The 11,440-nt window shown below is 63.2% G+C and overlaps 2 protein-coding genes across 2 annotated transcripts in view; both read right to left on the bottom strand.

Annotated features, from left to right (window-relative positions):
- LOC120501805 (cyclic AMP-dependent transcription factor ATF-7) overlaps positions 1-10,088 on the bottom strand; it is a 43,436-nt gene extending 33,348 nt beyond the window's left edge. The window contains exons 1-2 of the mRNA XM_039708498.1: positions 9,985-10,088; positions 1,868-1,926 (exon numbers count right to left, since the gene is read on the bottom strand). Of these exons, the coding sequence (XP_039564432.1) occupies positions 1,868-1,915 (48 nt within the window). The 5' untranslated portion in view covers positions 1,916-1,926; positions 9,985-10,088. The remainder of the gene's footprint in view (positions 1-1,867; positions 1,927-9,984) is intronic.
- A 967-nt stretch (positions 10,089-11,055) lies between these two features.
- The window catches only part of ATP5MC2 (ATP synthase membrane subunit c locus 2), a 3,095-nt gene continuing 2,710 nt past the window's right edge, over positions 11,056-11,440 (bottom strand). Inside the window, exon 4 of the mRNA XM_039708513.1 lies at positions 11,056-11,202. Within this exon, the coding sequence (XP_039564447.1) occupies positions 11,056-11,202 (147 nt within the window). The remainder of the gene's footprint in view (positions 11,203-11,440) is intronic.

The raw sequence follows: 11,440 nt of genomic DNA on the forward strand, positions 1-11,440 counted from the left end.
AGGGACAGAGGGACAGAGGGACAGGGGGACAGAGGGACAGAGGGACAGGGGGACAGGGGGACAGGGGGACAGAGGGACAGAGGGACGGGGAAGCTCCAGCTGTCCCGGGGAGGCTCAGACACCCGAGCTGGGCAGATCTGATCTGCGGCACGCCGCGGGGCAGCTGGGCTCCCAGAGTCCCAAAATAAGCCCTGCAGCCCTGGCAACCCCAAACATGTTTACAGCCCTGCACCCCCTGCCCTCCTCGCTGCCCCTGCAGCTCTTCCTGCCTGGAAACGGGAAAGGAGGGAAAGGGGGGAAAGGGGGAAAAAGGAGGGGAACAAGGCAGGGAAAAAGGAGGGAAAAGGAGGGGAAAGGAGGGGGAAAGGGAGGGAAAGGAGGAAAAAAGTAGGAAAAAAAGAGGGGGAAAAGGAGGGAAAAAAGGAGGGGGAAAAGGGGGGGAAAGGGAAGAACAAAGGAGTGGAAAAAGGAAGAAAAAAGGAGGAAAAAGTAGGAGAAAAGGGGTTTAGGGCATAAACCAGAGGGAAGGAAGCAGCTGCTGGGGCAAATCGTAAAGTCACCCCAGGACATTCCCCCATCCCTGCCTTGGATTCCCATCCCATCCCAGCCTGGATCCCCAATCCCAGCCCTGGATCCCCTTCCAGCCCTGGATCCCCATCCCAGCCTGGATCCCCATCCCAGCCTGGATCCCACGGCAGCCCTGCCCTGCTCTGAAGGTCGTTCTGGGAAAAGCAGGCTGAGGTCAGGCTGGATCCCCATGAATCACCCCGCTCGGAATTACCAGGATTCCAGCATTTCCATATTAACATGAGGAATTGTCGGAATTACCCATAAGCAGCAGGCTGGAACAGCCAGAGGAGGAAGCAGCCACCTTTATATGTCATTTGTGGGAGATTGTGGGAGATTAAATTTAAATACATTGTTGTTTGCCTTAATTGCTTGTTTGAAGCCGATTTTAGGGCTGTGTGATTGAAGGGCTCACACCATTAAGTGCTCAAACACAGCTAATACATTTTATAAATGGCCTGCACAATTTCACAGGCAAAGAAGTTTCAGATAAAAAGCAGCCTCCAAAAAAAAAAGAAAAAAAAAAGGAAAAAAAAGAAAAGGCAAAAGGAGGAAGTTCACCTGCAAGGGGTGAGGGAAGGATCTGGGTGAGGCTCGTGCCACAATGACCAGAAAGCTGGGAAACCCTAAATATGTGTTTTTATATCAGCAGGAATTCCATGATGCCCCAGTGCCCAGCAGCTCCCACTAAACCAGCAGGAATTCCACGATCCCCAGTGCCCAGCAGCTCCCACTAAACCAGCAGGAATTCCACGATCCCCAGTGCCCAGCAGTTCCCACTACATCAGCCCCAGCAGCAATTCCATCACACCCCAGTTCCTCCCAGTACCAAGTGCAGGGAGCCCCCGAGCTCAGCTTTGGGACAGCACCATTTTCCCTGGAAATGGCAGGAAAAGGGGATGGGAGCAGTGTTTTCCCTGGAAAGGGGAGGAAAAGGGGATGGGAAGCTCCTGGGAAGGACGAGCCTCCCCCACCTCTCCTATCCCAGCAGCAGCTCAGGGAGGAGGAATTCCCGCAGGGCACGGGAAGAAGCCCATCCCAAAATAGCATTTTGGGGACCATCTCCCGTCACCTGTCACATTCCCAGCTGCTCCAGAGGAGGAACTCGGAGCCTCCTGGCCCTGGAGGGCCGTGGGTTTATCCGGAACGGGGGCACGGCCCAGGGGAGGCCTTGGGGAACCAGCCCCAGTCCCGTTAGAGCAAAATCCCATTAAACCCCACAGCCAGAGCAGCCAAAACCCCATCAGACCCTGACCCTGAAGCCAAAGCAGCCAAAGCCCACCCAGCCCAGCAGCAGTACCTGTCCGCAGCCCGGCGCGCCGCACACGAAGGGCCTGTCGTCACCCATCCTGCAGCAGCCTGGCGAGAGAGCAGGGAGAGAAATCCTTAAACAGCCCCAAAAATGCCCCAAAGCACCCGCGCGAGCCGCCCCTCCGCTGGGATGGAATTATCCCGGCCCGGGTTTGGGATCTGGGAGGCACTGGGTGGGTTCTTCCAGCTGGAAGGGAACCTGGAAAGGTGTGGGAGCTTCCCTGGGCTCCAGCATCACCCAGAGGTGTCCTGCAGCTCTGTCACCTCCTGAGGGGGGGACAGGGCACAGCCCCCCCAGCACGGCCCCTCTGGGTGTTCATGGGGTCAGGGAACCCTCAGAGCCAGCCCTGGAATCCCCCCCCACACAAACAAATCAGCAGGGACAGTGGCAATGCACAGAAAACAGAGTGCGAGCGAGCAGCCATCAAATAAATCCACGGCCTCTCTCTGCACCGGTTATATTTTCAATGGGAGAGAACTAAAATTTGTCATTTAATTAATTAAGGGATTATAGGAGTGGTGCTCCGTTTTACAAGGCAATAATCGGGCTCCCCAGTGGGTAAACTACAAGGCTGATGGCAGGGGCAGTTTATCACGGATTACAGCCAAGGATAACAAAACACTCACTCCTATTATGCTACAAGTGAAGCTGTTCTCATTAATAAAAAATAAGAGTAAATAAAGTAAAGCCCTCCCCCCAGTCTCAAACTCGAGAAACAGCGGTTCCCTCCTCCAGGCACTGACGTTTTTCCAGCAGGGATAAAGCAAAGGCTGGCTCCTCGGGGGGCTGCTCCGGGGGGCTCCCAGAGCCCCTGGGCTGGGCTGGAATGCCACGAGGGCCGGGCTGGGGGAGCAGGGGGTGCACTCGCAGCCCCCAGGGCCGTGCCTGGTATTTTTAGGAGCCGTGTGAGAAAGAGCTCCAAGAATGCGGCAGGGAGAGCGGCAGGAGCTTCTGCTCCCCAGGAAGGAATCAATGAGCTGCTGAGAATGAACAAAACGGGCGATTTTCTGCTGCAGGAGGGGAATTCTGCCCCCAGGCAGGCAGCGAGGCCCACGGCTGAGGAGAGAGGAGCTGCGCTCCCACAGGGCAGGAGGCAGAGCTGGGCTGGCCGTGGGGCTGGATTCATGGAGCCAGACTCCGGGGGCTGTGCACACAGGGATGGGGATAAATGTCCCTGTCACCCACGGGGATGGGGATAAATGTCCCTGTCACCCACGGGGATGGGGATAAATGTCCCTGTCACCAGTGGCACGGGCTGGCAGCCAAAGCCCTGCCCGGCCCAGGGGGAACAAAGGCACCCAAACGTCAGGAACGGCCCCAGAAATCCCAAAAGTGACACGGGGGTGGCAGAGCAGGGGACAGCAGCAGCTCAAGGACAAATCCACCCAGGCCTTGAGGTGACACTGGAACTCGGGATGGGTCCAGCTGCTCCTGGCTGCCCCAGGAGGATCCTCCTGTTCCCAAGGCAGGATCCAACCGTTCCCAGAGCAGGATCCAGCTGATCCCTCCATTCCCAGAGCAGGATCCAGCTGATCCCCCCATTCCCAGAGCAGGATCCAGCTGATCCCCCCATTCCCAGAGCAGGATCCAGCTGATCCTGGAGGATCCCCCCGTTCCCAGAGCAGGAGCAGCCACTCCAGGCTGCACGCACACATGTGCTCAGATTTATGTCACGTTTAGCCGGGATAAATTCCCCCATAAATCCTGTCCCTGGGAAGAGGCCGAGGCAGGGGCAGGCTGGTGTGCAGGCCCTGAAAAACACGGAGGGGTTTGCAGACACTGTTCTGTGCTGGCTGAGATCTCTCTCCAGGACAGATCCCTCTCCAGGACAGATCCCTCTCCAGCAGGGATCCCTTTTCCAGCAGGGATCCCTTTTCCAGCACTCTCTCCCCCACCACCACACCACAATTCTGGGTTATGCCCGTAAACCATGAGGATAAACCTCACATTAATGCGACCACAAAAATTACAGCTGAGGGCTGCACCAACCATGAACCAAAACCAGCAGGGCTGCGAGAGCCGCCTCCTAAAAATAGGCTGGGCCTGGAGAGGCACAAAAGCAGGCTGCTGGCACGGGCTGGGCCAGGAGGAGCTGCACGAGAGGGGCAGCGGCCAGGCTGGGCCCAGGCAGGGGGCAGGGGGCAGGCAGGGCCCACTGAGGCTCCGGCCAGGAGCTCCTGGGGCTGGCAAGGCTCCCGAGGCTCCCTCTGCCCATCCTCAGACCCCTGGGGCTGGCAAGGCTCCCGAGGCTCCCTCAGCCCATCCTCAGACCCCTGGGGCTGGGCAGGAGCCAGGCAAGGCTCCCTCAGCCCATCCTCAGACCCCTGGGGCTGGGCAGGAGCCAGGCAAGGCTCCCTCAGCCCATCCTCAGTGACTCCTGCCTGCTGAGTCCGTGCCCTGAGCTGGTGTGGAGAGCAGGAGAGCAGTGATGGAGGGGGACAGAACGAGCTGGCACGAAGGCTGCGTGCTTTTTGGGGCAGTTTGGGGATAAAACCCCATTATGGGGCTGATTCTCAGAGCCCAGCGAGTGCCAGGCCAGGCCAGCTCCATGGGTTAATTCTGAGCCCAGCAGTGGCCAGCCTGGCTCGGTGGGGTTAACTCTTGGCCAGCCCGGCTCCATGGGGTTAACTCTTGGCCGGCCGGCCGCTCCTCCGGGCGGCCCTGCCAGCCCGGGAGCCGTGCCAGGAGCACAAACAAACCCATTCAAACACAAACGGCGCTCCAGGCACCGGCCCAGCCCCAGCACGGGCAGGGGGAGAGCCACAATAAACGAGATTATTATGGATGGCTGCAGATCGGGGCTGGAGCAGCCTCTGGCTTCCAGCAGAACACACAAACCCCAGAGCCAGCCCCGAGTCGCTCCGGGGGAGCGGCAGGGACGGGAGGCAGCCCCGACTGCCATTTCCAGCCCGGGAGAAGGAAGCACAGGGCTGTGCCCCGGGCTGTGCCCCCAAGCTGTCCCCCAGGCTGTGCCCCTGCACTGTCCCCCAGGCTGTGTCCCCCCAAGCTGTGCCCCAGGCTGTGCCCCCCAGCCTGTGCCCCTGCACTGCCCCCCGGGCTCTCCAGAACCTCCGAGGTTTCCCCTGAAAGCTCGAGGAAGGAAGCCGAGTGCTCGAGGCCGGCCAGGAAAGGCTCCCGTGGTTTTCCTGAGGGCAGTGGTGGCCAGCCCGGAGCTTCCCGAGCCTCGGGACGGGCTGGGGTCAGCAGGGCCACCCGGGAGGGCAGGGACACAGCCCTGTCCTGGCCAGGGCGCGCTGTCCCCTCCGGGTGCCAGCCTGGGGGGACTGTGAGCACCGTGACCCACCCTCACAGGAGCGAGCAACAGACTCGAGCTGCTCCTTCAAAACACCAAGGGAAAAGTGGGAGTGGGGTCCCACCTGCTCTGAGGAGCCAGGTTGGCACCTCATCCTCACCCTCATCCTCACCCTCATCCTCATCCTCAACCTTCCTCATCCTCATCCTCATCCTCATCCTCATCCCCATCCCCGCTGCTGTGGGACCTCGGGGTGATCTGGAGCTGTGGGCACCGGGCCAGGGCTGCTCCCAGGGTTGCTCCTGCCCCTCAGAGCAATCCCGAGCTCCACACACCATGCCAGGGCTGCTCCTGCCCCTCAGAGCCATCCACACACACCATGCCAGGGCTGCTCCTGCCCCTCAGAGCAATCCCGAGCTCCACACACCATGCCAGGGCTGCTCCCAGGGCTGCTCCTGCCCCTCGGGGTGCCCACAGCTCTCCCTGCCCCTCCTCGCCCGGATCCACCCATGGAAATTGCGAAAGACTTTCAGTTTTGCAGAGAGAGGCCCCCCCAGGGTGGCTCTTGGGCCCAAACTCCGACTTTCAAGTTATTTTGGGGTGTGAGGGAAGGAGGGAGAGTGTTTGCTTTGTAACCAAAAAGCTGCGAGAGCTTAAAATTGTCGTGTGGGAAAAGAGGCCAAGAGCCCGGGCTATAAAACCTGCTTCGGAGGCACAACGGCCTCACGCTTCGTGGGCTTGACAAAGCAAAGCAAACCCAACTGTATAAACTGGAATATTGGCAGGGAATTCGCTGGAAACAAATCCCCCCCAGCCACAGGGTGTTTAACGAGAAACCTCAGCCAAGTCCCAGCAGCTCCCTCGGGCTGGGCCTTTCTGGGTGTTCGGGCTCTGAGAGGATCCCCAAAAAGCCAAAACCTCATCGCCCCAGGGTGTCGGAGCGTGCAAAACCCTCACTTCTTGCTGGGAAGTGCCCTGGGGTGGCCCGGTCCCGTCAGAGCCCCTCACCTGGCCCTCAGGTGAGCTCGCAGTGGGGCTGCAGAGCAACCCCAGGGGCTGTGGGGAAGGGGACAGGGGCGTTGTCCCCGTCCTGTCACCGCAAAGCACAGCCAGCACTGACCCTGGCCTCGGCCACAGCCCTGCACAGGGATTCGGGAGTTCTGAGCCACCTCTGGGAGCTCTGAGCCACCTCCAGAGTTCCAAGCCACCTCCAGGAGCTCCGAGCAGCCCCCAGGAGCTCCGAGCAGCCCCCAGGAGCTCCGAGCAGCCCCCAGGAGCTCTGAGCAGCCCCCAGGAGCTCCGAGCCACCTCCAGAGCTCCCAGCCCTGTTAGAGCCAGAGCTCTGCCAGTCCCCAGGGCACGACCTGTGCCTGACCCCGGCACGAAGCTCAGCCCGAAGCCCAAATTGAGCAGGAAAATCTTCCCTCCCCGAGCAGCGATTTCCCGGGCAGGATCCGGGGTGGCCTCGGCGCCGGGGCGATCCATCTCGGCCCTGCCGAGATCTACGGCAGCGCAGGGAAATAATTCAGCTTTACGGGAGGAAGGGAAGGCCTCGGAGAGCCACTGCTCCTCAGCCGGCCCGGTAATTACACGAGAGCGCCGCGGCCTCGCAGAGCGCCGTATTTTACCTCGGAAATGCCTGAGTGACCCAGAAACTGGAGTCCCATTTCCTGAAATTATTTCACCACTTCAGAGCCCTTGTTTCAATGAAAGCTGCTGCAAACGAGGCATGAGAGCCCCGAGCTGGGCTGGAACATATTTTCCCTGCCGACGACGTGTGTGGATGGTTTGAAGGGAAGAGCAAAGTCAGGGCTGCGAGGAGCGGGAGAGCCGGGGGTGAGAACGAGCACCTCGACAAAAACCCACACGTGAACCCAAATAACAGAGCCAGGGCACACAGGGAGCCCCACACGGCCATACAAACACCCTGTCCCACCTGTAATTATCCCATCCCACCTGGGCACTTCCCTTATTCAGCTTTCAGAGGCTTTTAGGGTGTTTGATGCATGAGCCCTAAAAACCCGAGGGGAGAGAGAAATGCTCCAGGCAGAAGGGACTGCAGAAAGGGGTCTGCAGAAGGGTCTGCAGCCATGGCTTGAGCTGTGCTTGGTGGGCAGCAAAGCCCCCACTCCCCCATGGGAGCTCCCAGAACTCCAAGTGAAGCTTTGTGGGATGGAGCACCAGCACCCTAAAGGAGTCCTGTGGGTTTTGGGGACAGAGAGATGCCAAAAAAAAAGGAAAACAAAGGAAAGGTGAGGGACAAGCCCAGGGAGGGGGAGAGCATCCCTTGGGAATTCCTCACCACCTCCAACCCTTCCTCCCTGGCTGCAGCACAGCTTGGTGCTGAACGAGGGGGGAAGAGCAGTTTGGGAAATCTGTCCTTGATTCGCAGTGCCAGGAATGGGAATAGGAAAAAAAAAAAAAAGGGAAAGAAAAAGAAGGCCCCAAGAAAGTCCGAGGATAAATAAATCCAAACAGAGGCGCAGCAGCATCACGTGGGACGCAGCAGAAAACGGGTCCAAAGCCAAAGGCAAGGCAGAGCTCCTTCCCTGCCACACAGAACCAGGCTGTGGGCACGGGGCCTGGCCGGGGGAGCCCCAGCAGAGCAGCCCCAGCAGCCCTAGCCCAGAGCAGCTCCCAGGGCATTCCCCTCCTCAGGGGGGCACCAAGCTCAGCTGGACCCCACCCCCGCTGGTGCTTCCTCTCTCCAAGTTCCCCATTTCCCAGCGCCAGGGGGGTTCCCACCCCAGATCCCCCTGGAATGCACCCTCGGCCCGGCTCAGGGGGATTTCGGAGGAAATGGGAACAAGGACACGAATCAGGAGCTGGAGTTGGGTTTGGCTTTGTCCCTCCAGGGATGCCACGGCAGCGCCAGACCTGCCCCGAGAGGAGCTCCTGCACCTGCCCAGGTGGGCTCAGCGCCCCTGGGAGCACCCGGCACCTGCAGCTGAAGGGAGCTGCTGGGAAACGGGGAGAGCCCTGGGAACACGGAACCTCCAGAAAGCAGAAATAAAACAGAAACGCACGTCAGAGACCGGCCCCGGGCAGAGAGAAAGAGGAATGGCAGAGGGAGGTTTGGCATTCCCACAGTTTGTGTGCAGCCTGCTCCGAGATGCCAGGGCTCTGCTGCACAGCCCAGGCATGCAGGAAAACACGGATGAACCCCGGGAAAAGGCTGGAATTCCTGGGGGACACAACCCACCGGGGAAGTGCCCGGTGTCCCACAGCTCAGAGCAGCAGGGCACCCAAACCCAGGAGCTTTTCCACAGGAACAGGGCTGGGCTGGGGCTCCCAAAACAGGCAGAGGGAGAGCGCCTGCCCGCTGCAACCCCGAGCAACCCACAGCAGCAGGGCCAAAACCCTCTCCTGAGCGGGGCTGAGCCCTCGGGGATGGGGCTGGAGCAGGGCTGGGCCAGGAGCTGAAACCAGCAGGGAGCAGGGATGGGACCCCCTCAGGGGGCAGGGATGGGACCCCCTCAGGGGGCAGGGATGGGACCCCCTGATCCCCATCAGGGAGCAGGGATGGGAACCCCTCAGGGAGCAGGGATGGGACCCCCTGATCCCCCTCAGGGAGCAGGGATGTGACCCCCTGATCCCCATCAGGGGGCAGGGATGGGAACCCCCTCAGGGAGCAGGGATGGGACCCCCTGATCCCCCCTCAGGGATGGGATCCCCTGATCCCCCTCAGGGATGGGACCCCCTGACCCCCCTCAGGGAGCAGGGCTGTGACTCCCCCATGCAGGGAGCAGGGCTGGGACCCCCGGCCCTCCCTTCAGGGGGCAGGGCTGTGCCCCTGCCCTGCCTGAGGACCCTGCTGCTCTGAGCCCCTCTGCCCAGCCTGGCCTCTGCAGCTGCTCCCGGCTCTGCTGAGAGACCCCAGCACAGAAAGCCCCCAGCCCCGCTGGACCCTGCCCAGAGCTGCTGTAGGGACAGCTCCTGGGGAGCACTCAGCCCTGGGGACGAACGGGAACTGCTGCACTCCGTGCCACTCCCACAGGGACAGTGCTCACAGGGACCCGGACAGGGACATGGGGACACCTCGGAGGGGACGCGGCAGGGAGGGGAGAGCGGCACAGAAAGGGGCAGGAGGGGAGAGCGGAGCAGGAACAGCAGCGTGTGCTCACACTGAGCCAGGAGCGTGTGTGTGCTCACTAACAGTGTGTGTGTGTGTTCACACCTGAGCCAGGCACAAGCAGTGTGTGTGTGCTCACACCAGCAATGTGTGCTCACACTAACAGTGTGTGTGTGCTCACACCAGCAGGGTGTGTGTGCTCACACTGAGGCAGCACTCCCCGCACCGTGCCAGCGCAGGTGCAGGTGCAGGGAGCCCCCAGCCTCAGTTCCCCTGATGGAGAACAAACTCCAGCTCCAGCTCCTGACGTGCGCCCCTCCTGCTGCTCCCGCCCCAGTGCCAGGGCAGGCAGCGAACCCCTGACAGCCCCCTGGACCCCCTGACAGCCCCCTGGACCCCCTGACAGCCCCCCACACCCCATGACAGCCCCCTCCCCTGTGCCCCCAGCCCCATCCCGGGCTCTCCTCAGCCCCTCACAGCCCCCAGCCCCATCCCGGGGCTCTCTTGTGCCCCCAGCCCCGTTCCGGGCTCCCCCCGGCACCGCCCGGGCCCCTCGCTGCTCCTCGGCCCCGCCCCAGGGGCGGGGCTTGGCCACACAGCGGCGCCCCCTCGCCCGCCATTGGCCGCCGTGCCCGCCGCTCAGGGGCGGCGCGCGATGCGATTGGCCGGGGCGCGCTGTCCCTCATCGCGGGGGCGGGGCGGGCGGAGCCGCCGCCGCACGAAAACTCGGGGAGAGTTGTGGGGGGAGGGGCCGGCCGGGGCTCCCGCCGCCCCCGGAGCCTGAGGGAGCCGGGCCGGCTCCTCGCGCTGGCGCCGCTCGCGCTGGGGCTCCCGCCGCCCCCCCGGCCCCGCGCGCCAGGCTCTCGCGAGACCCGCGGGGAGGTAACGGCGCGGCGGCCAATGGGACACCCTGGGGGCGGGGCCTGGGCGGTGAAGGGGCGTGGTCACCGCATACAGTGGGCGGGGCCAGCGATAGGCCCCGCCCGGGAGGCCCCGCGGGGAGCGCGACACGTGGGGAGAGGGGACAGCCCGGGACAGCCCGGGATACAGCCGGGATACGGCCGGGACAGCCCCGGGATACGGCCGGGACAGCCCCGGGACAGCCCCGGGATAGCCCCGGGACAGCCCCGGGATACGGCCAGGACAGCCCTGGGACAGCCCCGGGATAGCCCGGGATGCAGCCGGGACAGCCCCGGGATACAGCCGGGACAGCCCCGGGACAGCCCCGGGATAGCCCCGGGACAGCCCGGACAGCCCCGGGATACAGCCGGGACAGCCCCGGGATATGGCCAGGACAGCCAGGGACAGCCCGGGATACAGCCGGGATACGGCCGGGACAGCCCGGGATACAGCCGGGACAGCCCCGGGACAGCCCCGGGACACCCCCGGGATACGGCCGGGACAGCCCGGGATACAGCCGGGACAGCCCGGGATACAGCCGGGACACCCCCGGGACAGCCCCGGGATACCCCCGGGATACGGCCAGGACAGCCCTGGGACAGCCGGGATACAACCCCGGAACAGCCCCGGGACAGCCCGGGACACCTCCGGCTCACAGGCACCCCCGAATCCCGGCACGGCTGGGCTCGGGCCTCTGGGCACGGCTGGCACTGTCTCCCCAGCACCGGCGACACCCGGTCCTGGCTCCGGCCCCGCGGCCCCGGTGTCCCGCAGGGACAGTCAGGGTGCCAGCCGGGGTGGCAGCCCAGGAGCCCCCGGGGATCAGCCCCTTGGGGGACCCCGCGGGGACAAAGGCAGCCGCAGGCAGGTGACACTGGCCCGGGCCACCAAGCAGACGCGAGCAGCTCGGGCTGTCACCCAACCGTCTTTATTGGCTGCCACCGCCCGCGGTCACATGGCGAAGAGGATGAGGAAGGCCACCATGAGGCAGAAGAGCCCCATGGCCTCGGAGAGCGCGAAGCCCAGGATGGCGTAGGAGAAGAGCTGCTGCTTCAGCGACGGGTTCCTGCGGCAGCGGGGCGGCACGCCACTCGCTGCCTGTCCCCTCCAGGGCCCGCCACACCCAGAGCCCCTGTGACCCCCAGAGCCCCCTGTCCCCTCCCAGAGCCCCCTGTCCCCTCTAGGGCCCGTCACCCCCAGAGCCCCTGTGACCCCCAGAGCCTCCTGTCCCCTCCCAGAGTCCCTGTGACCCCCAGTCCCCTGTTCCCCCCAAAGCCCCCCGTCCCTTCCCAGCCCCATCCCCCCTGTTCCCCTGTCCCCCAGACTGTCCCCGTGT

The sequence above is a fragment of the Passer montanus genome, unplaced genomic scaffold, assembly GCF_014805655.1.
Source record: "Passer montanus isolate IOZ18808 unplaced genomic scaffold, ASM1480565v1 scaffold204, whole genome shotgun sequence".
NCBI classification, from domain to species: Eukaryota; Metazoa; Chordata; class Aves; order Passeriformes; family Passeridae; genus Passer; species Passer montanus.